Source organism: Anomalospiza imberbis, chromosome 4 (assembly GCF_031753505.1).
Source record: "Anomalospiza imberbis isolate Cuckoo-Finch-1a 21T00152 chromosome 4, ASM3175350v1, whole genome shotgun sequence".
Taxonomy (NCBI): Eukaryota; Metazoa; Chordata; class Aves; order Passeriformes; family Viduidae; genus Anomalospiza; species Anomalospiza imberbis.
In genome coordinates this window covers 12,705,576-12,733,226 of record NC_089684.1, presented here as the reverse complement: position 1 = coordinate 12,733,226, position 27,651 = coordinate 12,705,576, and the positions used below count along the sequence as shown (strand labels likewise).

Here is a 27,651-nt window from a genome sequence, read left to right as displayed (position 1 = left end):
TGAGGCAAGTGCCAAAACTTTTGACATATTACAAAGAAATTTGGCCTTTGAAGATAATCATCCCTGAACTATGGAAAATAGGAGGAAGGATTAGATACAAAGGAAAACATCAATTTATTCCTCCTACTCTGTTCTGCATATGCTCCTATGCTGTCTGAGATTTTAAACATTGTTTTTTAATCCCTTATTAAAATAAGTTAGTATGTGTGAGGTCAAATATTTGATAGTATATAAACCACCCTGCTTTACACAAGATGTGCATGTGTTTTTGTATGTACACATTGTCTTAAGTTTTTTTAAGAGTGAGGGTGAATAAATATGAAACCAGTGGTAAATCCATTCAGATCTAGGTGTGAGACTACTTTTATGTAGTGAAATAATAATTCACTGCTTGAGGAGATGAAAATAAATAGATGATTTCCCAGCCTACTTGTATCTTTTAGTGATTTATTTTGGTCAATTAAATTAGAAGAGAAGCCAATGATGGTTGCTACAAAGAACAAAAGGGAGGCTTTTTGGATCAGACAGTTCTCCCAGAAAATGATAACGTAACCAGCATCAGCAGTTTGTTTACTTTGTATATTGAGTGCAAGGAAAAGTGATGAAGAAAACAAGGCATATTTAGCCTGTGATGAGTGTAGCCAATACTGCTAAAGAAGGTGAATCTTTTGAGCGTTAGGTCAGCTACTGTGAAGGCTGCACATTGCACACAGTTCTAAAGCAGTGTGATGTCATAAACAATTTTTTTAATGTAGTCCAATTCATGCTGTTAGGAAGGGGAGAAGTCAGAGAGAGAGCCCTTTTGTGATCCTAAATTCAGTGATCATGGTCAGAGAAAACACCATATCAAGGAGTTTCTCTACATTCTAGTCCTGCAGAACAGCTAGTGCAAATTAGTGTTGTGATAATTTCAGAGCTAATGGGACATGCTATGACAAGCATTTCCAAAAGTTGTTTTAGCAGTAAGAGTTGAAGAGTTGAAGGCTCTGAAAAGTCCTCTGAAGGTGCCTTTGTATGTGGTTGCCTACTTGTAAGCCTGGAATTTAACTGGGCAGTGCAGCTTCTGAATCCAGTTGGCTTTGAAAGATGGTGAAGATTGGAAGGGCTGAACTGTGGTTCTTGCTATGAAGAAACACATCAAATAATTCAGGACTGACATTCAGGGCCCCGGAAGGTAACAAGTATTGGTAACGAGTATAGGTAAATAGAGACAGATATTCAAGTATTTATGTGTAGTAGTTTTACATTCAGGTCTATGTTTCAGATGCTGGATCACTTTCTGAGCTGGTACATCACCAAAGGTCAGTGAAAACATTCTCCTAGAAGAGATTGTGTCCATTATCACCTTATTTGAAGTAGATACCCACAATTTACAAAAATATCCATAATATCACCAAAGATTATTAAAAACAATCTTCCTGACAATTTGTTCAGTATTAATTGGTGGTAGAAGGAGGTGTTATACAGGCTCACCCTTATAAATTGGAAGATCAGAATAAACATGCTTTCTATTATTGTGGACAAAATTCTGTTTGTAGAAGGATGAATTGGATGTGTACTTTCCAAAATTTTGGACGTCAAAATTTTCCAGCAAGTCTTTGTGTCCTTAAAAAAAAAATAAATCAAGAAAACAAACAAACAAACAAAAAAACATAACAAAAAAACAACCACCAAAGCCCAAATTAACAACCCATTATGAAAGTTGCTCTTTAGCTTTAGCATTTAGCCTTTTGCTTTCAGAACTCGTCCTCTGCAGGCTGTTTCAACGTAATCTAAAGAGCTGTGCCTATGAAGACAAGTTGAAAAGAACTTCAGAAGGCTGTAGTATCTGCAGTCTGGAAGAAACTGATTTATTAATACATGGTGAATGGTTCTTCACATGAGCATTTGCTTTGAACAGACTGGAGCATGCTCTCTGAGTACTGTCAGTATCAGAAAATAAGTCTTGCTTTATCCTCTCCTTTGTGTAATGCAGCAAAGACGCCTTATAAATGAGGAGCAAAGCGACCCTGCAGATGACTGTTTATAGTTTTCCCTATCAATCAAACGCATTTGTGTTGCCCTGCAATAGCACTGAATCATTCATGGAGCACTCCGTTACTTTACATTTCTGGCAGTGGGTTAACCCGCTGGGACCGCACAAACTGATGAGGCGGTGCGGAAAACGCGAACCCGGCTTATCGCAGCGTTTTTATCGCAGCTGGTTGATTACAGCAGCTTGAGCGGTTTACGCCCGCATCGTGCGGCCGCGGCGCCCGCCCTCCGCGGGAGCGCTCGGGACGCGGATCGCATCGGATCGGATCGGGGCGGAGCGGCCGGCCCCGCCCCGCCCCGCCCCGCCCCGCCCCGCCCGCCGCCCCCCGGCTCTCTCCTGCTCCCTGCTTCCCTCCCTCCCTCCCTCCCTCCGTCCCTCGCTGGTGCCGCCGGCGCTGGCGGAGCAGCAGGCGGGCGGGATGGCGGCGCGAGTGCGGGTGTTGCTGCTGGCGCTGTGCGCGGTGCTCGCTGCCTGCCGGGCCGCGGCAGAGCCGGCGGCGGCGGCCGCCAGCCGGCGGCGGCGGCTGAGCGCCGAGGAGGGCATCTCCTTCGAGTACCACCGCTACGCCGAGCTGCGGGAGGCGCTGGTGGCCGTGTGGCTGCAGTGCCCCGCCATCAGCAGGATCTACACGGTGGGGCGCAGCGCCGAGGGCCGGGAGCTCCTGGTCATCGAGATCTCGGACCGCCCCGGCGAGCACGAGCCCGGTAAGGGAGGGCGCTGCCCGCGGCCGGCGCCGCCCGCACCTGCGCGCAGGTAGCGGCGGCGGGCGCGGCCGCCGCGGGCGCTGTCCCCGGAGCACTCGCTGCGGCACCGGCGCCGGCTGTCAGCGACCGTCCGCAGCCGGCGCGGAGAGGCTTTGTGCCGCTGCGTTTAGCGCCCGTTGCAGCAAGAAACGCCTGGATTCCCCATAAAATGTCCGGAGCGGGCGCCCGGCGCGGGTTCGCCGGCAGGGCAGGCGCTGGCCGCCCTTCCCCGCACGAACCGCAGCGCCCGGGGAACGGCGTGAGGCAGGAGCGCGCCCGTGGGAGCGGCGTGTCCCGGCCGGGCTGTCCCCGGGGACGTGTCACCCACCGCGGCACGCCGCGGGCGCCGGCACGGGTGCCTCGGGCTACGTGGTTGCGCGTACTTAAGAGTTTGGGACGCCTTTATCAAAGGGAATGTGATTGATGCCGTGCGCCTTTATTACACCTCGGATTGTCTCAATTTCATGTTTCCGCTTTTGGAATCGGTAGTGTCGCTAACGTCAGTATGTGAAAGGGCTTATCCGTGAGAGCTGCTCGGTACCTTTGGCCCAGCCATCAGCCTTCTGCAGTCATGTCCTCACATTTCCCTCTCTGGGTTACAGCACGGGTCTGGAAGTCCGTGACTTTTAGGTGGAGGTATGGCTTCTGTGGCTCCCCGGGGATCTGGCAAATACAATTAGTGCTTAATATTCTACTTTATGGCCTGAATAGAACCTTGCTTTGTGTCATCAAAAGACTTAATTTTGGGGCTATAGATAGAACTTAGAGGTTATAGGATACTGGACATAAGGGGGATGTAAGAGGAAGGCAGGGTAGGAAAGCATTGTCTTGGAATGAAAAATGTAGGGAATGCAGTGAAATTTGAAAAATTTCTTTGTGGTGTGTAGCTAACTTGATAAGAGGGCATGAGGATCCTGAAGCTAAGAATGAATCTATTGCCGCTGTGTAATTTGCACACTAGAGTAATAACAGTAATTCTGGGATTTTGGATTCTGCCAGGGAATAGCCGCTATAGCTCATTTATGTGACTGTTGTGTCAAGCCAGCTGAAAAGGACAAAAAGAGCAGCACACGCTACAGCTGAGATGGGGCTATACCTCTTCCTGGTGACTCACTTCTCTTGGTGTCAGTGATGTGAGAAAGGGCCTCTCATTGAACCCGAGCTAAAGGGAATCCAGCAGTATATGAATAACAAACTGCAAAAAAGAAAAATTCCTATGGATTGTGTCCACATACAAGCTATAGACAGTGTCAAACATTTCCTGGAACATGCTCGGCACCTTACTAAGGGAGCCCTATAGACAAAAATGCCACATGTTGCAATGTCCAAATCACATGTCAGGGAATGTGATGAGGCCTGGCAGTCTTTAGCGGTGGATGCTGAAAATGCTGGTTTTTGAAGGGGATTAACCAGGGTTTGAACTACAGCAAATTCATTGTTTTATTTCAATCCTCACTTTCATTCTATGAGGTTCTGAACCTTTCTCAAAAAGTGGAGCACTACTCCTCTCTGTAGTGGTGCATGGGAGAAACTCGGGATCCTCTTGGGAAGGGCAGCAACACAGACCTCATGCATAGTTACCCTTGCACTCCTTAGAAATAATTGTAAAAGCATTGGTACCACTCCTGCTTCTTCATTACAGAGCCTAAGCACCTATATATTGTACCAATGGTTGCATTAGAGGTGTTTTCTTCTTAAAAATGTGCCCTTTCTTCTACTGTGTAGTAAAAGGCAGCACTGTTTATTTTTCCATGGGAGCTTTTTTAGCTGTGCAGTAAAAGAAGTGGAGCCTTGTATAGCCTTGGCAGGAAATGTGAGACTGATTCTGCTCATACCTGAAGGGGGAACCCTGCTCACTCTGAGCATCTATGCTTGATTCCCAGGGCAAAAAACAGACTAGGGATATTTTGTGGTAAAGCTTGCAGGATCAGGATCTGATTTATCATCATCTATTATTATTTTAAAAAGATGGAATGATAGACACACCTATACATACACAGTTACTTTTCATTTTTCCCAGACAGCCAAAAAGTTGTAAGTTCTGAACATAATCTCCTCCTGCAGGACATCCCGAGTGTCACAGGATTTAATTTTTATATATAGGGAAGTATGAACAAAATATATGCTGTGGTTCATAGATATCTATAGAGAGCTCATGCTTCTAGAAGGCTGATGAGTACACAGGGATGATACCTGAATCATCTAGTGAACAGCTGTGAAACAAAAAAAAATGTTTGTGTTCACTCAGTGAGCAAGTTGATGACAAAATAGATTAGGAAAGTGTCAGCAGAGCATCAGTAAAGACTCTTTGTACTCAGTAAAGAGGCTTTGTACGGAGTAAATCAAATACTGCATATACATGCAACCATTGCATAATCACATGCATTGCATGGCTGGTAGTCTTGTGTGAATGCATTTGATCGTATGCAAGCATATAAATCAACTTCAATTTTTGAGTATCAGCTATTTTTGAAAATAAATTTGTAATATATGTGCAGTGTTTGAAAAAAATTATTTGAGAGAAATAGGAAAACTTCAGAAATGTGCTTTAGACCTCCAAGGCAACTGGAAAAAATCCTCAGTGAATGAAGAAACTGGAACAAATCATAAAGGCCTTGTTTTTTCCTGGGGTAAATATTCATTATGACGGTTTTTTTAAAGTCCTGATACTGCATTGGAAGTCAGAATGACTGCATATGAGCCAGTCTGGTTTCTTGCACAGTCATACCACTTGTCTTTGTGAATCTTGGAAGCCTGAATTAGTCACTTGCGCACCATGAGCTGTGCCTTCACTGAGCTCTTCCTGGGGACACGATAAATGCCAGAAGCGTGAGACTGCCTGAAGTTTCTGATGCTACATTAAACACTTAGAGAAGGTGCTGCCTTTCTGCAAACTTGAACACCACACTACCTGTGCTTCAACTGTGCTTCATGCCAAACAGCGTGTGGACTAGTATCTGTAATTTTGTGCATTTTGTGGTGTTCTTTTTGTTTGTTTGTTTGGTTTTTTAAAGCTTGTTTGGGCATTTATTGTAGCAACATTTTCTTTAGGCTGATACCGCATTTGTATGGGAGATTAGAGCTTGCAATCACTGATGGCAAAGAAGCTCTTGTATAAGGAAAAGCACAACCCGGAGATGAAGGTATTTGAACTTTATTAAGTTTTATACCAAGGCAGAAGACATCACTTTGAGTCACTGAGAACAAGGCAGTGAAGGCAGAGAAGACTTGAATGAGACTGTGTCAGTGGTTATGTGTAGAAGATGTTGTATGAACATAGACTGGAAGCAATCAAAATATTTTGGAGTAGCTTCGATTACATGAGAAAATACACTTTTTTTCCCTGTGCTCACCAAAAATTGGCAAAGTTGACAAAAGCCTGTGGATGGCAATGTCAGATAAAATGAGGAGAAAGAAGTTGTGGGAAGTTGATGGTGGACCAGGGAAAAACAGGACATTTGATGGTAAAGCACTGATTTATTTTTGTTTTTTCTGGGACAATACTTTGCCTTAGTTCACGTGCAGGAGAATACTGACTACTCCTGAGAGAGGAAATAGGCTCTTGCTGTGGATGTCTGATGTTCTGTTGAACAGAATGTTAATGATTTTATTGTTCATCCTTTTCCCCACAAGCATCTTTAAAAATACTTCAAATAGAAGGAAACTACGAATAATTTGTAGTAGAGCAAGACAACTGTTTTCTATAAAATGACATAGTTTGCCATGTCAAACAACAAGGCATCATGAAGTGGTGAGGCAGGAGCACACTGTGTGTGAATTGAACAGTGCAGCTGTGACTTGAAACATTCACAGGGCCCTGTGGGTGTGACTTCAGTCAATTTTATGAGGTGCAACTCAGCTACAATAATCCTTGGACCCATCACTTTATCAAAGACTCCACTTGGCAGGGTGAGGAAATGAGCTGGGTCAGTCACTGCTGGCACTGAGCCTAAATAAGCTTCTAGGCTTCCCAAGTTGCAGCTCCTGTACTAGCCCCTCCAAAGCCCCCAGATGTAAGGCTCTCAGTTTTCTCATACCCCAAGCATGCAGCGCTAGAACCATTTCCTCCTGCAAAAAAAAAAAAAAATTAGAGGGCATCTAAGAGAGAAGTGAAAATCATGGCTCTGTATTGATGAATGGAGAAATCCAAGATCTGACTGCTAATACAAACAGGTTTTTATTCTGTCAGTGAAGTGCTCCTGTAATCAGCTGTGGCACCAGCCATGCAAACTAGTGCTTTCAGTGGTAAGAAGTTGCAATAAGTAAAGCTGATGAATTTACAGGGAGAAAAATTGATTCTCAGAATGTCTTTGTCACTGTTGCACAAAACCCATTTCAAAATATTTCTTGATTTATTGTAATCTAAATGACTCTGCAGCCGTTTAAGAGAATCTTGAGCAAGTGCTGCTCTTTTTCAAAAGAGAGAGCAGGAAGAAGAATGAGCAAACGTGTAGGAGGCTGCTGAAGTTTCAGGCCAGCATGGGCAGGAATCAGCTGTGCCACTGTAGGTGGCAGCCAGAGTGGGATGTCACCATTGGATGTCACCTGTGGGTCTTATGGGTTGCCCTGCTTTAGATGAGTGGGTGCAGTGCTGGGGCTGGTGGCAGGGTGTTGTATCCCTGGTGATGTCAGAAAGCACGCAGCTCGTCTCTTGGTTATGGAGATGTCATCAGACACAGCTGTTCTAACCTTATCATCTACAGTTAATTGCACTTGATTTTCTGAATCTTTCTTTTCCTTGTGCCCAAAATCAGCACATAAAAATCTTATGAGTTCTTTGATTGGACCTGTTGATGTCTCCCATATTTGAAAAGCATTACTACAAATTGCACATGGCAAGAGCTTGTTATTAAATCTAGATATTAGAGAGCAAGCCCAATTTGTGTGCTCAAGGTTTAAGCAAACACCAGTTTTTATCAAGGGCCACTCTATCAGATGTTCCCTTTTTGAAGGGAGATGTTGAAGGGTACAGGGCTGGTTGCTGGTAAATGTGTGTGCACTTCATTCATACTCACCCAGCTGCACTGCATAAAGGTAGAGGCTGTAAATAGGTCGGTGTCAGCAGAGCACTTTGTATCAGGAATACAGGAGATGCTGTGCTGTGTTTTCATCCCTTATGTCAGCTGTGGTTCAGCTGCTCTCCTGGCTTAGGTTTGCAATCCTCTTTAAAGGTGAGCTGCTGCCTGGGCACCTACAGCACCAGAGGAGCAGGGGCAGGGCAGCTGCTCATGTCTCTATAGGGATGGATAGAAATGCAGAGTAAAACATGGTTGAACTTACTCCTCGTGTACCCTTCTGCATTTGGATTTTTTCTTTCCTTTATGCCTCCGGGAACAGATCTTCTTTCAGAGCTTGTGAGGATGTTCTGGCTTTCTCATCAAAAACTGTCAGGGATATGCTACCGACTCGCCTGCTGGGAGTGCAGATCTGGGGCGGGCTGTACCTCCTGCATTCTACACAAGGCTGAGAAGCTGTAATTACCTTTCCAGCAAAATCCCTTATGGGTTTTTGTGCCAGTTAGGGTATCCCCTTGAAGTCACCCAGGCAGGATTTGGCCTGGGGTAGTTTCTGGCAGGACGATCTTAATGCTGCCTGCATTCAGGGTGGGATGCTCAGTGTTCTTCACAGACTGCGTAGGTTGTGCAGGTCTCAGAAGGGCTGTAGAGCAGCATGATGATGGCTGCATGTACGTGCTGAGTGAATGTTTTAGACTTTTAGATTCTTCTTCCTTAATTTTATTTTTCTTAGATAATATTTCCTCAATAATTCTGATTTCATCCTATCTCAGTTCTCATGTTCAGCTAAAAATAGAGGTGTAGAATACAAAGCGAAAAATGTCTCACAGAACTGGTGCAAGTCAAGGAGAGGCAGACGCGTTTCCAGATCACGTTGGCAGCTAGTTGTTAATGCCATTCACGTTCCCATTGAAATCAATGGAAATTGCCAGTAAGTGTGGTTATGCAGCTGCGCTAGGCAGGCTGCAGTGTTCACGACAAATACAATGCTCTCACTCCAAATCGCTTCACTTCAGGTATTTAAAAAACATCGCTTTTCGTTAGAACATTTAAAAAAGGGTTAATAGAGGCTGTGTGCTACCTGCAGGAACACAGTGTATCCCAGCTACTGCATCTCAGCAGTTTATCTTTTATTTACTGGAATAACATAAATGGTAAACAAGCCGGGGTAAAAAGGTCTGTAATCATTAAGAATAAACATGACTCTACAGAAGGCAGTTGTTTTACTTTTCAGGCTTAAAATGAGTCTGAGTATGCAGACTATTCAGGATTTGTTGATCTGACCCCGACTGCTTTTGACCATCCCACTCCTTTTGAAAGAGTTGATTACTTTAATTTCTTTCAAAAAGAAGAGTTGTCATCACCTCCCACACCTTCAGAATGCCTTAAAGTTCCCAAAGAAAACAGAAGGGGGGCCTGTTTTGTTGTTGTCTTGGCTTAAAGCGATGTTTTATTAGGCTAACAATAATGCAAACTCCAGAGAATTTGTGAGAAGTCTATAAAGCATGGGTATTTCCCAAGATTTTGTGACTTGTATTGCCAAAGCTATTAAGTTGGAGTTGTGTGATTTATCAAAAGTGACCTAATGTTAAAAATATTTTAAGATTTTATTGAGGAAAAACTGTTTTTTATTTTTTAATTTAGTAATCAATATCTCAAACCTTTAAATTACATGGAGGGTGAAAAACACAAGAGAGGTGTTCAGATTTCAGAATAATCACAAATTTTTGGTTGTAACAGTGGAGTTGCTGCTAGACTCAGCAGATCATTTAGTATTGTAACTTGTTTGGAATTAGTTCTGTGTTCATTACATCTAATTTCTCTTTTCAAAGATGGCATGTGATTTAGAAGCCTACATACTGGGCATGCATATTCATGCTGTAATCTCCCTTTTCCTGGTCGGCAGGAACACCTCTTGGCTAGGCTGCAGTGCTCTCTGAAAGCAGCAGTTTTATCTGCTGACTGTAAGAGGAGCTAACATTGGGTAGGTTTCTGACTTAGGAATGTGTGCAAGAGCTTATAGTTATAGGTGAATCCCAGCCTTCATGTATCATCATCTAATGTACCTTGTTGTGCTTTATGTGCCATTTTTGCAAAACATAGTTTATGAACCCTGTCCGAGCTTTTTTCAGCAGATTAATTTATTTTGTTAAGCCCTCATACCTATTTTAATTCATGTTCCTCCTGCGGAAGAAAAAAAAAATCATGTCACGTCTTTTTTTGGTCTACATTTTCTCTTTAAACAAAAGGCTCATGCATGTATTACCATAGAGCCTTGCTGTTTGTTTTCTTGGGTTTTTTTTTTCCCTCCAATTGGGTTGGGAATTAAACTGTAAAGAAGACTAGTAACTCGATTGTCTTAAAATTTTGTGGAATCAAAAAAAGTGAAAGCCACAGTATGTACTTCAAGGCTTCTGGGTAAGGTAATTGAAATGATTGCTAGGGTTACAAGGAGCAGAGTAAAGGGTGTGAACTTCATTTTGGAGTGAGGTGCACATCAAAAGTCAGCATTCAATGAATTCAGTGGGAATGGGATGTTATAGATGAAGATTATTTTCTAGTGTGCTGGGGCTAAATGAAGACATCAAGGGTCTATGTAGTAAAAAGGTTGAAAAAAAAATCCTTATTGGTAAAATGGTGGCAGAGTAGGCAGGTTTGATCTGCTGTGGGATAGGAAATGGGGCTCTTTTGTCTGCCATACATCAGCTGGTATCATCTCAGCGTAAGGGTGAAAGCTGGTGGTATTCTGGGAGTGGGCTAGGGGCTCTGCAGAATAACAGTGCTGAAACTGAGCTAGTCCCAGCTTCACATGCTGGGGTTTTGGATTTTGGAACAGAAGTTCTGCCATACTATGAAGAAATGGCTGTATGTGGCAAGGCTCAGTAGCTGCCCCGGCAATGAAATTGTTGCCTCTTGCTGCTTTCAGGGGCACTGCTGGGGAAAAGGACACTAGACTAAAAGTGAGGTCTTGGTCCGTGGTGCCTTTCCCTTTGAAATGGAGGTTTCCTGCAGAGTGTCAAGTGCTGTGCTAGCTGAATTGGCATCGGTCACATCTTCCTGTCACAGTAGCAGGTATTGTCAAAGGGCTATGAGGGTTGGGTCAATATGAAGCCATATGTTAGAGATGTGTCTATGTACCTACAATGGCCAGGTAAGAGAGAATCTTGAATCATAAACCTGTGGCTGGCAGTTCAAAGGCAGTAAATATTTGTTTTTAATTAATTTCCAAAGAGAGGCATTTATAACTGCATAAGGTAGTAGCTGCTTCCTGGGAGTTATTCATACTGAATTATGAGCAAAACCTCACATCCTTGTTTGCTTGCAAATAAAGTCCCATGGAGACAGCTGTTCTTTGCATAGAGCTGCACATGGCCTTGGAGTGTGAGCTGCCTGATTTATGATCAAAGGTACTGTTGTGGCTGCAGAGCCTGCCCAAAGCAAGAACAACCCGAATGCCATTTTGAGTACTTTTGCTTAGGTATGGATTTGCCTTAAAGCCAAATGAAAAGAGTTGTTTGATCGGGGAGACATCAGACTGGCCAAAGTTTATTGAACTGTTCTCTTGGCATCCTTGCTAGTCTACTGATCTGATAGGTGTCTAGAAAGTATGGCCCAGACTTTTACCATATTAGTTCTCCAAGCAAAAGAGAAATCATACAGTACTGTGCTATGAGAAATACAATTAAGAGTTCAAAGATAGAAAGTGGAAGGACAGTGAGACATTTCAAAGGTTAAAACTTTTTGCATAGTTGTGTTTCCATACCATCACATTGGAGATATCTGGATAAAACAGGTGTGAATTACCACATGCTTGTCTCCTGACATTTTTGGCTGCAAAACATTCATTTGAATTTTATTTTTGGGTCCCTCAAACTCAGCATCACTGTCCTTCAGTTGCGTGTTGTTGTCCTTCAGTGTTATGAGTGGTGCACTCCTTGCACATTGATCATTCAAAATGAAACTTTTTTTCCTGTGCTAAACCAAATGTTTTGCTGTTTTGGCAGCATTTTGGCTTATTGCACAAAAGCACAGTTCTAGAACTATAAGCAAAATTGGGGTGAGTCTAAGACATAAATAGACACTTTTTACACACCTGAAAAATGATACTTTAAAGGAAGCCTTGTGACTATGATAAGCTGACTTTCCATGTCAGATCTGCACCTGATAAGACTAGACCATGCTTAAATTTTTCCTCCCACCCAGCTGCTGAGCATCCACAAATCAAACTGAAGCCACTGGGAGCTATTAATCTGAATTTAAGCAGGAGGCTTATAAATCCTGATACTAATGAATCCTAAATGTTTAAGCCAACTTGCATGTGTACCCTAAAAAAAAGAAAGCTAAATATGACTCTAATTTTATAATAGCCTGCACTTAAGGAATGAGTGGTCCAAGTTTATGCTGCTCTTGATGAAATGTCTTCCTTCTCTTTGGTGGCATCAGTACATAGAGGGATGGAGAGGGAAAAAAGCTGTGGGGTTGGGAGCTGGTCTTTTACATGCTTAAATTTTAAACATTGCCATGGTAAGAAGTTGTTCCACAGACATGAAAATCTATTTTGTGGTAAAGAATGGCTGGCTGCTTTCCTGGCTCTGATGGGAATTTTTTGTGGTTTTGGGTAAGAGCACCCTCTCCCTGTGACTCAGGTTCTCCTCTCCATGCCTAGGTTTTCAGCTTCCATGCTAGGTTTACGTGTGGCTGTGCCATGTACCTGGTGTAGAGGTACTTGAGAGATAGCATGTGGTTCAGCATTTGATCTGCCTTTAACAGGCAGTTCCTACCTGCTTCCTGTCAGATTTTTCCTAGGAGCAAGTAGCCCCAATATTTGTGTTGACTTAGCTATTGTAATGGACATATGGTGAGGAGCTGTCAAGAGTTTCTCTCCCTGTTTGCCTGCTGCCGATCCACAGTGTTTTGTTTTGTTTAAAAATCTGCCTTCATAGCAGATAAATATAAAGAAGGAACCAATTCATTTTTTCTGGTGCTGATAGGGAGAGTCACAACAGAGACATCAATATTTGCAAGGTTTCCACGTGTTGCAGATAAGGCAACAAATCTATAGTCAAAATAAATCTTGCTAACCTTCAGTGAAAATCTTTCAGTACAAATCTTCAGTGGAAAAACCTATAAATAAACAGAAACAGAGGAACATCTGTTCCTTGATACTCCATGAAGTAGCTGATAAAAATAAAATCTATATTATAACAGTAGCCAATACAAGATGAAAAAGTACCTGACAATGGAACACCTCCTGAATAGAGAAGTTTAGGAGCCAAGAAGCTCATCTGACTTGAAAATTGAAGAATTGTCTGAAATAGATGTTGCCATGGAGACAGATAGGATTAGCAGCCTGAGACTGATTTCATTGGTCTGCTGCTAGCACAAGTTGCTTGTTTGAGTAGCATTAATATGTTGTCTCATGCTGCTTTATATGCTGAGACCATCTGGCATTAGTGGTATTTAAAGGCGCAGTTCTGTTACGGAAAGAGTTGGCCAACATGGTTTGTAAGACAAGCTAATGTTTGTAAGACAAGCTAAAAGAGTTACAGGGCCTTTGTGTCTTGTGCACAAAAATGTTCTGAGAAATCACAGCTCGTACAGAAATGAAGTGGGGCTTTGGGAAGCAGCACAAGGAATTTCAAAAGTTTGCTTTATACTCAGCACATATTTGAAATATTCTCTGCACAAATACACACTTCTGCTTGTTTCTTCAGGTGTGAATGTGAAGGCAGCCACATTTTTTCAAAAATAAACCTTTTCACTGCAAAGCTGCTTGGGAACTACAGCTCCACCAGCTTGAACAAACACAAGATCATATTGTGTATTAAGGATGTTGTAATGTTGCTATGTTAAATGAAGAAATTTAGGTCTAACCAAACAGAGTCCCTTTAGCTTTCTTCAGACTGTGTGATTTCAAGAAAAAAATATTTTCTTTTAGTTTGATTATATACCTTCAAAAATGTGATTTTTAGCAAAGGATTTGATTGGAAAGTGTGTAGAGACTAAGATAAACCTTATCTTTGATCTATTTATATCAATGAGTCTTCATCTGCTGTCCTTAATACCACTCTGGAGTGGGAGTTATCTTCCAAAGGAGCTTATATGACAGTGCTGACATGCCTCAGATGCTTATATATTTTCACTGGTTTGTTCTTTGATAATCATTGTTGTGATACTCAGTTATTCTTAGGACTTTTTCCCCAGACAGAGAAGAATGGTTAGAGTGACCAAATAAGAGCCAGAAAATATTCCTGTCTGAGTTTGAGCTCCAGTGTGGAGGTTTTTCTGCAGGCTGGGCATGGTAAGGAAAGTGGCTAGAATGAAAACTAGCTGGAGGCTTTGTTCTCCTGGATAGACTTAAAACTGGATGGAATTTGAAGTCAAGTATTGATAATTATCCCTAAGCTTGATAGGCTTTTTTACATTTACATTGCATTTTTAGAACATACTGATGTTCTGAAACTACTGATGGAAAGCATTTCTAACAGTGTTCTGCATCAGTGTAACATTTGTCCTCAGGTATTAATGTGATTGATATTTCTTGGATATTAGTGTGAAGTGGGTAGTAAAATAATAAAATGAAACAAGGGCATGGGGTCTGTTCCACAAATCTTTAGGTTTTAAGCTTTTATTCTGGAGCTCTGACTTTGGTGCCAAAACAAATTCTTCATATAATTTTGCTTCAAGTGCAGGACCCAAGAAATACATAGCTGTGGATGTCCTCACTGCTTCAAATAGCTTTAGAATGATTATGTTTGGTGCTTAAAGTTTTTACAGCTTAGTTCTGTTCTAACAAAATGAATATAGGGCACAGGAAGAAAGCCAAATAACTTGTATTCCCAGCCCACTCCCAACCCCCAGTTCCTAGTTTGTAAGTCGGTTTGCTCCCTGTTTTGTTTGCTTGTTTTAATGCTGTCATTCAGCTCTCTCTGAAACAAAGCTTGGGTGCAATTTTGGGTGTCAGTTCACCCCAAGACCCACCTCATGGTGATACAGATGTTACTGCCACCGAGCTGTTTGCTGCTGTTACCCCTGAGCAGTCTTCCAGCATTACCTTGTCATGTCTTGTAGCCTCCTATGCATCTTCTTACTCTCACAACACATCACACTTCCACAGTGTGCACAAGTATTAAAATCACCCTGAGAGGCTATGATGCTACTCCTGCATGATTGTGGGCCCTTTGGTTTAGATAAACCCACAAGTAAGTATTTCCTAAAGACCCTGTGGGGCCAGGAGTAGCCTTTTCCATCTGTGGGGGAGGATCAGGACGGATCCTGGCCTGAGGAGCCAGGATGTAAGCCACCTACACTGCTTGGTCTTCTGGGTGCTTGATGGTTTTCAGTTTTGTTATTCGTACTTAAAAACTTAATTTCTGAAGCTCCTGATTTTGGCCAGATGCTACTTCATTTCTTCACATGATTTCATTTGTTTCAGTTCTCCAGATACTGACATTTGGCATACCAGTATTTATAGTCTAGGAATGGACTTTTGTTTTTTCTCCATTCCATTCATTTCCAGGGATGGAATGCTGCTTCAATTCTTGCTGGATTTCCATAGCATTTAAATGAGCTGACTGCAGTTGATTAAGCTATTCACTGAATATTTCAGTGTGAGAAAAGGTGATAGAATTGAGAAACAATAGCATCTGAAATAGCACCAGTTGTGCTACATAACATTCTGCTGAGTTGCAAAGTCTGGTGACTTGACAGTCTGAAATTGAAATAGTTGCAATGAGGCTTTCTTGTCTGGAGACACAGTTATTTAAATTTACTATTAATGTGAAGTGGAATGAACAGAGATGAATGTATAGTAAGTTTTGTGATATATTTTACCAGTAGTCCTGAAAACTAATGATATGGAAATGTGCTTTTGAAACGACCAGCCATAGGTGGCTAATGACACATTGTTCTCAAAATACCACTGCAATAGCACTGTAGATACAATAGATTTATTTTAACAATAGATTTTCTATATTCAGTAGATTACTAAAATATGATTCCATATGATGGGGGCAATTTCAGAAACTTGTAGTTAAAAACAGCTGAATCATCAGAAGGTGGACTGTGTCCTGTATGAAGAATCAATAAAAGGCTCCAAAAATGCTTAGCTTAAATATAAACAGAGCTGTTATTAGATTTATACTTCTTAAGGTTTGTCCCAGGAAGATTGTACCTTTGGATATCATTCCAGTGCTGCTCCTGTAATCCCAGTGAGTTCACAATATGAGATCAGTCTGGAGTGCTCAGTTATTTCATCTGAAGACTAGAAGAAGATTCAGTGCCTGTGTATACCTCTGATTTTCCCCTCGGAGTTGCAGAGAATATTTGTTGTGCCTGCACTTCAGCTCACCCTCTGGAACCCTGGGGCAACAGGGCTTGCACAGTTTGGGGCAACCTGTAGGGAATCATTTGGTGTCTGAGTTGGCCAGACACCACAGAAACTGAGATACAGTCTGGTGCAGTCCAGTCCATTCTTCATTTTCTCTTTATTTGGAGCTGAAAGGATTAGGATGACCTAAACAAGAAAAAAAGGGTTCTTTAGTGTCCTCTCTAATGACTCAGTGGCATTGTCTTCTGCTCATACTCATCCACTCTGTATGGACTTGCTAGCACTGAATATAGTGTCTCTATGAGTTCCTTATTCACTTGGTATCAAAATTTACTTTATGTAGCTTTAAATATAAATTACAGATCTCATGCTGGTTTTATTTTTTTTTTCCAGGATAAAACAGATTGATGTGAGGCAGGACATTGAGCATCATGCTAATAACTAGAGCCAGGAAGAGAGCTGCATGTTGCAAGGGAAAAGTGATCATCCCCAGCTGAACAAATTAAAATGTACTTATTGTCAGTGCCTGCATCTGGGAGCACTTCCCAGATTATTTGTATTAAATATATGCACATTGAGCTAGATAGATTGTACTCTATTGCTGGTGTAAAAAATATAGGTCGAAACCTCTGCAAGCTTCCAGTTATCATTTAGACTCACTGCACCCTAGGAAGTGAGGAATGGCATGTATATTTTTCTATACAAATATTCATTTAAAACATTTTTTCTTTCTTTCTTTTTGCTGTTATTCCCATCCTTTTTACCCTTTATTTTAGTCACTGCAGCTGTATTTTAAAAGCAGGCTGTCAAAATACAGGAAGGGTGAAATAGAGGCAAGGAAACAGAAAAGACTAAAAAAATGTGGCTTTGCTACAGATTCTATAGACGTTCTGTTTTCTCCAGCCTTAAAGGCTTCATTATAGGGTGTATCAAGATTGTACTGTCTAGAAGGAAGCTGTAGTTGTAATGTACAATAAGAACATGGCACATTAGTCAGCAATCTGTTTATAGCATTGTGGTTTAGAGCAGAAACCCTTTCTGTAGGAGATTCTCCAGCAGAATCTCAGGAAAATTGAAGCAGCTGCGGCTGTTAAAGGAAACGTACATTAAAAAGGCCAGGGAGAAACCACAGATAGAGATCCTCCTCTGCTATTTATAGCTGTATCATTAAATGTCCCTTGCAATGCTTTGAACAGAGATAGAAATCACATTTACATTTAGATACAAAAAAGGAATACACAAATGATGACATCAGTGGTTCAGCAGATGGCGAGATGATTGCTGCAGTCCCTTATGAACTGGGATCTGTCACTGCAGTTATTGTCCAAATAGAAACCTCTGAGCAAAAGAGCATGGGATTACAAGAGATAGCAAGTGTACAGGGACAGTAAGTGTACCTAGTGTCTAGGAATAGAAGCAAGCAAAAAAAAAAAATTGTAATAATTTCACCATTCAAAAAACAGGACTGCGTATCAAACTCTTCCCTGTGATTGCTTTAGGTTAGAAATAAGTCCAATTCAGTTCAGACATGCTGCTTTTCTTTTATTTTCCCTTTGATTACCTTTGTTACTCTTTGTTGTTTAAAAATACATTGAAGTTAATGCAGAATAATTTCTCGTTGTGTTTACTTGGCAAATTGGGTAGCCCTTGTTTAATTTTTGAAGCAGTTTATAAGACATGCATAAGTGCATTTCAAGAAATGTATGTTAGGAGTTGCTTCTTCCATCTTTCCCATTAAGGGGTTCACAATGTATCTTCCAGGAAAGCAGTCAAAATTATAAAGCATGAAAATCTATATGGGATTCAGTTCTGCATGCAATGAAGTCAACTGAAGCTTTGCCAGTGACATCAAGGGATCCAGAGTTCGATATATTGCTTAAACTATTAAGTACTGTAAAAGCAAGACTCAAGGGTGAGCTATATGTGTCTTCATAAGCCATTAATAATAATATGAAATAACACACTGTAAATTAAAATCATGTGATTGTGTGTACGTATTCATGTGCCGTTGCACATTTTGTATCAGGAATCTTCCAAAAGGTCCTAACAGAAAGGGAAAATCCAATCTCTCAACTATTGGCTGTAGAGAATCTGGTTTTTGGGCTCTGTAGCAGAAACTTAGCAATCTGGACGTGAAGGTACACCAATCTGTGGGGTAATTGCTGAGCTGATCTTTAAAGCTCCTGGACTACTCAGTAAGAAAAAGTAAAATTAAAAGACAGGAAAGACTTGACTCTAGTCCTTATCTTAGATAGGAGTCTGCATTAAAACAGATACCTGGTAAACTTTCCAGCCCTTCGTATTCATGCTGCAAATACCTTTTTATAAAGCAGTGGTACGAAAATCTGAAAAAAAGCACAATACCAATGGCTATGGGATTTTGTCAGTCCTTCAGTTTGATAAGCAAATGAATCCCAGATCGTCCGAATATTATATCCAGATAGAAATTAGCACATCTTTATACCTGATCTTGTGTTGGAAGCTGTTTTGTATTGTGTGCACACTAAAAGCTTTAATGGTAGATACAGTCTGTGAAGCCCATGCTTTTCTCATTTGTAGTAATACACGAACAGTTGTGACCATTGTGAAATACACAATAAATTGGAAACTTTGCTTTTACTGATGTTATTAGCAAATCTTTAATGATCTTCAGCATGTGGAAAATTGATACTTTGTTTTTCTTTCCTATTTGCTTGGTTATCCCTAGTAGCAATTACAATTTCAGACTACAAAAGACCAGGCCTTTTTGCTAAGCTCTTGGGGAGGTCAAAAAACTCCCAACAGCTGAAAACCAAACACCAAAATCAAACGAGAAACTCCTTCCAAACTGCTCTTGATTTTTAAAGCTTTGAAAAGCAAAAATGTATTTTTAAAATTTCTTTGGATATTGTTCTGTGAAAAATTGCCAAAATGGAAAAGAGGAAAATTATCCATCTAAAAAACATTACAGTCTTGGTAGTTAAAAAAAATAATAATTTTTTTTACTTATGAATTGTCAAAAATCAAAAGTCTGCTCTGCCTTTTGTTTGTATTCCTTGTTTTCCTGGGTCAGTCAAGATGCTGTGGAGTGGTCTTTCCTGCAATGTTCAGAATTCTTCAGTGGCAATATTTCACTTGAATAACGATTTTCCCCCCCCTAATATAGTTTGATTAAATAAGTTTTAACAAAAATGAATAATCTCATAAAATTACCCAATTATGAATCAGTTTGAAACGTGAAGGTATAGTTGAAATTCGTCTCAGTTTGCCATTCTGATGTGGTGCATTGAAATCCACCAATTGTCTACCAAGTCTTTTCAGGTGGTTTCCTGGCATATATTGACCCATTTTTCTAAACTTGAAACATTATTACATGCAATAGAAAAAGATCTTTTGAAATTTGTATCAACTGTAAGAAAGTTATGGTGCACTCAGGGAAGGTTTCTCAGGCCAGCCTGTTTGCTTGACTTGCAAGAGTGGGGTCAGTATCTGTAACACAGTGGACACAGTGATCCTGTCTCATCAGAGGATCAAGGCAAACCAGAGTACCATTGGTAGGTGGCCAAATGAAAGATATCACAGAAAAGAGTGTTGCAAATGTTCACTTTAGGCTCAAAAGCTTCAAAGATCTGCTACGCTTAAACTATGTTCAAGTCAAGAGCTTGCTTTGTCTGCAATTCAGTAATTTCAAAGGGGAAAAACATAAATAACTTTAAAAAGGAAGTGGTCTTAGAGAATGGGAACAAAAGGTAACTTTCTAAAACTTTCTCATGCATTGAAGGAGTAAGAGCAGATAGGTTAGAGGGATATGGTGCATCTTGAATAACAGTTTCATTTAGTTCTCTGCAAATAGAGAAAAGACATGAAAGAATCTAGCTAATGTTAAAGTCTGTGAAAGTTCTTTAGATAAAAAGAAACAGAATTCTCCCAAGAGTGCTGATGTGTTGCTATGTGAACAATTATAGTGTGGTAGCAGAAAATGTTTACTGAGTGCCCAATATTCTAGGAAGGATTTTCTGTAGGGTATATCAAAAGAGAAAGAAGTGTTTTGATGGCAGTTAAAAAGATCTGTCTGTTTTGAGATCTTTTCAGTTGTATTTACTCTGAAGAATCATGGCAAGCCTATTTACCAGGACTCAAACAGACTCTGAAATTGCACTAGAGTTAAGAAGACGTTCAAGGAAAGTTTTGTTCTTTTAAATTATTGATGTATGGGTAATTATATGTGTGGAGGACAAAGTTATTCAGAAGAGAGAGGCACAAACTCATCCCTTCATAGGGTATCCACTAAATAACTAAAACTGCAGTTGTACCAGAAAGTAGAAATGAAAATATGTTACCAGATGTTTTCCTCTCTGCTAAAAGAGCCTGAGGGTGTTGTAACTGGATTTTTTTGGTCCTTATTTGTAGTGCTAGCCTGTGCTTAAACCTGCATCCTCATCACTGTTGTCACCCACTTAAGTAGGTTAAACTTGTCCATGCTGCTTTCACACCTCCATTGACAAGATGATCTTGTGCAGTGGGGCTCTTCACATTGAAAGCTAAAGAAAGGACCAGGATAAACAACCCACTCATTAAAGCAAACATCACAGGATTTTTAATGAGGACAGATATGAATTTATAACATTTCCTAATAATCTGGAGGTTGGCAACCTCGGAAAGAAATGATCTTCAACAGTGTGAGATATTCATTCCCAGTGGGATTGGAAATATTGTAATATCAGGTATTCTGTGGAAAGAGGCAAGAAAAGAAATATTCTTTGTTGAAATGACAATGACATTATTGTTATTAGGTTTTCCTTAATATTTTTGTGTGAAATAGTGTCTCTAGCTGATGTCACAAAGATGAAGTTGATTGTTCTCATTCTTTTTGATAACACTGTGTTAATAAACTTCTTAAAATGGATTTTTTCCTTCACATTTCCTTAGCAAAATAAGTATTTTTTTAAAGTAGTCAAATTGAATATAGCTATTATTTCTTAAAAAAACTTTTTCTTTCTTCAAGGAACATTTTGGAAATTAGTAAAGCCTAATTATAATTTTAAAGTTCTTTCTCTGCTCTTTATTTCTTTACATTGTTATTATGGTTTGTTTTTTTTTTTTTTTAAGTCACAACTCTGGAGGGAAATTCCTGACCTTTTAATTTTTCCCATGGAAATGCTGGACTGTGTTTGACATGTCAACTCATAAAGTTGTCATAATGTCATAATTATGGTTTCAGACCTGTGTCTCTGTTAAATTTCCTCAGGAACCATGAATCATAAACAATATTTGTAGATAGACTCTGGAATTACATTTCACTGATAAATGGAGTGAAAACAATGAATTAAGAAATGTCCTTAATTAATTTTCAAGTGCTAACCATTTTTAGAGTGATCAGAAGAGAAAGACTGGGCAAAACTCTTCATAATTCTAGTAAAAGTAAGTAAAAATCACAGTATATAAATCTGCCAGATTTATATAAAGTAAAGTAAAAAAGTAAAATCACAGTATAAAAGTAAAATCACAGTACATATAATTTTAGTATTAATTTGACTTTTGAGAATAATCTGTAGTTGAAATGTAATTTTGATCCATATCATGGACCAAAACACCACTGTTAAGGATATTTTTTACTTAATTCAAATTTATTTCACTTACGAGAAAGATGAATACTTTGTTCCTGGATAGCAAAATCCACACAGCAGTGGAAGCAATGAGCTGGCTTTTCTATGAAAATTTATGCAGTGCACTGCTTTTCACGGATCTAAGTGAGAGTAGAAATTGGTTACAAGATATTTTCCAGAGGTAAGAATACTGTGAAGATGGATATGATGGAAAAATATAAGAGGAAGGTTAAAAAATGGCTTAGAGGGAGCACTAAGTTTTGAAGCACTGAGCCTGTAGAGGCAGCAGCTAAAATAATGTCACCTTTTGACGCATAAACTGGGACAATGCATGTCCCAGCACTGTTCCAATGCATGTGATGTTCCATCAGTTCCAGTCACTTAATAAACAACCCCAGTGTTATGGTGGGGGCTCTAGGAGGCTGAGCAGTGGTTTTACTTTAGTGTTTGTCAAGGCCATAAAGAACATAAATGCAAATACATGAATTTGGCAGTAACCCAGGACACATAGCTGCGGCTGCTTTGGGTGTCCAACTGGTCTCCAGTGAATTGGTGCTATTACTGTGCCAAATTGAATATTTTTCAGGATGGATGGACAGAAAGCAAAGGGTAAGGACTAAGCAGTAGTGAGGTCTCATGTGGAAACACTACTCAGTGTGAAATACTTAATCAGAGAGAAAGTAATTAACTGTTTAAAAAGAAAAAGGTGAAGACATGAAGTAAGGAAACAGTCATATTAAAAAAAAAACCCACAGGAAAAAATCTAGTAGGATTGAAGCTAGAAAATTAAACTAAGAAAAAAAAAAATATGGACAAATCCCCAGAAGTGTTTATTCTCTGCTTATTCTTAGTCCAGTGCTAGGTGGTGTTGTCTGTGGCATGAGAAGTCAATGAAGATGTCCCACGTCCTCTCCTTTTTGTCCTTCTTATTGCCAGTGTGGTAACTCTTTGCAATTTTAGATGATGTGAAAACAGCAGGGTGTGTGGGTGATCGGTCCGGGCTCTTGGTCTTGCAGGATGAATGAATGAATGATGATGAGAAGCTGGTTGTTGCTTTATAGCAAGGCCATGGGAGCATCAGCGGGGTGTCCCAGTGCTGCCTGCGTGAGTGTGAGCCCAGCACCGGGGAGCGGCTCCGTGTTCCATGTCCAGGACCACGCAGCGCTGAGGCACTGCCTGTCTGAGGGCCGTGGGCTGGGTGGCTCCACATCTGGCACCTCTGTTCCTCAGGCTTCAGGGAATAGCACTGTTTGAGCTCAGGCTGCCAGGTTTGCACCTTTTCCCTGTTGTCCTCTCTCTTTCTGGGTCCCTTGTAATGAAAATTTCTTCTCCCTCACCCTTTATTTAGAGGACCTCCAATTTCTTCAAGGTATTTCTCTGCTGTTTTCAAAAACATCACCTTGAATCATGGAATAGCCTTCTGGGCAAGGGACTGAATTTCAAAGTGCTGTTTTCCAGTCACTGCAATGCTGTGAGACTGCTGCCTTTGTTCACTTACAAGCCTCGCAGCAGAACTGAGCTTGCTCCTTTCAGAGGCTGAAATGGTGTGTTATTTCATATTTCATCTTACTGTCCGCTTAAAGTACACTGGTCATGTATTCTTCTCTATAATTGCCTTTATTGTTTGGCCTCTTATGGCAGCTTAGCTCTTAACTCACCCTAAAATCCACAAAAACTTTTGAAATATTTTGATTTGGTGGAAAAATTCAAGAGTGATTATCTTCTGTATTGTATTTCAACCTCAGGAAATCCTGGCCTCCTGTTCCCCAGAATGAAGGATGTGTAAGTACTACAGGAGCACAACCTCATTTGTATTTCCACAGTGATTTCCAGAGGAAATCTTAGCATGTGCTAAGTATTTTCTTAATTTTAAAAATAAACTTCTCTTCTGAGTAAATAGTTTGAATAAGCCTCTCACTCTCCCATTTCTAACATTCTGTAAATGGTAAGGTAGATTAAAAATGCACAAGTGTTTCTGAATGAAGATAAGTTCTTGGAAAAAAGACATGTTGTCTTAATGTTATAATTTATGTACAGGATACAGGTTTATGAAAATAATTACATTGCCATAGACTTAAAAATTTTAAAGGAAAAAAGTGTGTTTTTCTATCCCCTCTTCAAGCCTGTATGATGAGAAATGAAGTTTTTGTGCACTGTGATGTAAAGTAGGATTTATAGCTCTGCTATGTAAACATGGGATGCGTTTAGCTTGCTTTATTGCTTTTTGGATAATTTTTGCAATGTACAGATCCAGTGGAGAGACTTGAACTTAGAAAGAAGTGGGATTTAACTTGGTCTGCTTCCCAGGATTCTGCTTCCAGAATAATTATTTGAAATTACCTACATCAAAGTTTCTTTAAGAAAAAAGTAGCACTAGGAATGTGTGCCAGCAAAATGTGTCAGGTTCAGTATCCAGTATCTCCAGGCAGAGAATATTGCCAAAGTAAAATCTCATTTTCCTATATTTGACAGAAAAAATGCATCTAACAGAAAATGTGCTCTGAGGGGGATCTGTCATGGCTTTCTAGACCTCTGAAATGCACGGTGTCACTGAAAGCTGTGCATCTCCAGAGTGCATTATTCATGGAATGCACATCTGTTTTACGTGGTGCTCATTAGAACAGTTAGTGGGCTGCTTCTGTGGTTTGCTGCCACCCATACTTGGCTGTGCCCATCTGTTTACATCTGTTACTCCTTTATAACTAATCACAGTCAAATCTAGGAGAGAGAGAGTAATCCCATTCCACAAAACTGAATCAGTAAACCCACTAAACTAAACAATAACAAAAAGTCCAGCACAGAATAATTTTAAAGAGCAAAACTCTTTCTGTATGAAATAATATAGGAAAAAAAGAAACAATAAAACCCAGAAAATGTTACTTATCCCGATTTTAACACTTGTTTCTTTCATATGTCCTTACACATTTGAAGTGTGGAGATTTTGCACTTTCAAGCATTTAACCTTTTATTAAAATGTGGGTACTGTTAGAATAAGTAGATCATGTTATGAATTGGTGTGGTGACCTTTATGCCAGCTCTTCAAACTTACTTACTTACAAATTTACTTCAGGCTACTTTTCTGCTCACCAGTAACTTGTTTAAATGTAGTACTATAGTCTGATCACTTCAGACAATAATCCTCCTTCAATTGGTAGGCAATTCAGCATAGGATTTGGAGTAATGTGGTTTGACATTGTTTTGTCAAATCTCAGAAGTGCTAAAATATGTCTGTGTTCTGTAGAGCTTTGTGTTTTTATGAATTAATGTTTCCAGCCCTTCACAAAAGCCAGAAGTACTTTTTGAGTTTGCATGCTCACGGAGGAACCATAACACTCTAATCTCTGTATCAACAAAGGTGAGAATCCGAACTGTCACAATACATTCGAATATCAACATTTATTCTCTTACTGATGAATTTAACTGCTAGATTCACTTTAAAAATAAAATTATTGTGTGATGGACCATAGCCTTTGACAGGTGCTTGGATGCTGGCTCTCCAGGATGCTTGCAGTATCTTATATCGTTCACTTGTGGGGAAAAAATAAACCTCCACAACTTTGTCTAGTTCTACTTCAGAGCAAAATCTTCTGGCAGAAAGAAGAGACAAAACTTCCATGCAGACATTGTCAGGTTCTCTGTCTTTCTCACTTAACTGGTTAAAAAATAGCTGTCTTTCACTCTTGTATGTTGATTTACAACATTCATGGGATTTAAATGAGCCTGCACAGGAAGGGCACAATAAAAATGCTTCTCTAGTTTTGTGTAATTTACCTGAAAAGTTTTATGTTCACCAGTTGTGATATTGTTATCACAAAACTTGTGTTCTCCTTTGTAGGTGTATTTGTGTGACTGTAATCCCAATTCAGCAAGCCTAAAATAAAACCATAAGATGGGACATTTCCTTCCTTCATGTAAATAGAAAACATTTAGCTATATCACCAAATGATAAGCAAATAGCAGCTGAACATCACATGTCATCCTGCTTTCCCTTGTGTGCATTGATGTGATAACAGAATTACGTCTGTTAGGATATTTCTGTAGCAAAAATCCATGAAGAAAAGGCTCTGCAGTACTGCTGCCCAGACATTCAAAAATATCATAAGGCTCATAATTTTTTTTTTTAGTGGAACCATATTATCAATATATTCAAGAAAAAATTCAGTGTAATGAGAAGTGAGTGGTGTGTATTTTTTTCTCTGCCATTATTCACTTACATTTCATACTAACTGTTCAGTGAAGTGATTTCATTTTTCTCAGTCTTGCTTTTCTTACACCATCCTGTCTATTTCTTCATTTTGAACTGTTCCTTAAAAAAAATTGCACTCATATTCAGTTGTCTATTTGAACTGAATATTGCTTCTTCTGCCTCTTTTGGAGGTTTATCTGAGTCCAAAGGCTTGGAGTGTAATTTAGGATTGGTACTTGATTTTGTTGCTGTTGAAACATTAACAGACAAAGTATTAGTAGATCTTAAAACCTAAGTGTTAACATATTAATTTGTACTTCTGATCTGTTAATGATCACTTCTGTTGTCCACTGAGCAGATTTTCAAACCACCTTTCTTTCACTTGCTCTTGTGACGTCTTAGTTAGCAAACCAATTTCCCGCAGCAGTGTCAGAGGCCATGCTTGATATCCTTCCTCAGATCTCTCCTTAATACTTACTTTTGTCACAGCAGTTCTTAAAGGTAAGGGAGGAAAAGGGGTTAATGAGGTCTGTTGTAAGATCATGGCTTGCCCTGTGCTGGCCATATGGTTCTATTCTCTCTTTTTTTCTTTTTTTTTTTTTTTTTTTTTTTTTTTTTGCCTACATAGCAGATGCTCTCAGAGCAGGTACATTCATTCTTCAGTGATGGCACAGTGGTGCCTGTCCTTTCCGGGGGCTGGTACAGGCTATGTGACAATGGCATTAATGCTTGTTTGGGAAGTCCTGCTCTGCTGGAGCGGCAGCTTCGAGTAAACCATGGTTAAAATCCCAGAACGGCTTTCTGCACTTTGACTATCTCTTATAATCATATTTGTGTGCATGTTGGCAAGGAGGGACTATCAGCTCTCACTGACGTGTTGGGTTTTTAGGTGTGTGGTTTTGGGAGACTTTTTTTTTTTTTAATGTCTATTGTTTAGTGATCTGTATAGTAAAGTGATTTTTTGTATTTCTTTATCAGAGTCAAGCCACTTTCCATTAACAAGCAATCTTAAATAGGAACCTTTCTTTTTCTGGGGAAAAACATCATGGTTGGACGATTTTTGCCGATTTGAAAAAGCTGTAAGCCAAAGCATGAGATGCCCATAGCAGACGTGTATCGGTCAGAAAGTCTGATAGAGTCTGGCTTCCTATGTTACAGTGTTATCTCTTAGCCTGGTACTTTGTAAGTTATGAAGCCATGAGAGAACAACATTTCCTAGTCAGGAAACTCACAGTTCCTGAAATTATCTCCTGGATTTTTTTTTTTTTTTTTTTTACTTAGGTTTGCCCTCATATCCTGCTTCCTTTGACATGTTGAGTTGATTATTTAGATCTTATGGGGCCTTCTCAATAGTGTAAGATGTGATAACAGCATTGTTCCCAGTGTGAAATCTTTTAGGAGCAGACCTTGGTTTTGAATTTGTCACTTTCATGGGGTTGCAGTACTAGACTTCCAGGTCCAGTGGGGGACAAAAGCTTATCCTGGAATGTATTTAGCCCCAGCATAACCTTATTGCTAAGTGCTGCTTTGGTTTCCTTCTGCAAAAAAGGGGTAATTCTCTAACAGGGGAGAGTTTGAAATAGTTGTCTTAGCATAGCAATAGTGTAACATAGATGTGATTTTACCTTCTGTCTTCCTTTTTAAGCAAAATCAAGGAAGTTAGGCATTGACACCCCACTACACCTATGTGCCCTTCTGCACACTTTTTCTAGTAGTTTTTCAAATATTGCCAGGATTCTAAATCTCATCTTCAACATG

At 40.0% G+C, this 27,651-nt stretch overlaps 1 protein-coding gene across 1 annotated transcript in view; it reads left to right on the top strand.

Moving 5' to 3' along the window:
• Positions 1-2,404: 2,404 nt before the first annotated feature.
• The window catches only part of CPE (carboxypeptidase E), a 56,868-nt gene continuing 31,621 nt past the window's right edge, over positions 2,405-27,651 (top strand). The window contains exon 1 of the mRNA XM_068187148.1: positions 2,405-2,739. Coding sequence (XP_068043249.1) covers positions 2,454-2,739 — 286 coding nt within the window. The 5' untranslated portion in view covers positions 2,405-2,453. The remainder of the gene's footprint in view (positions 2,740-27,651) is intronic.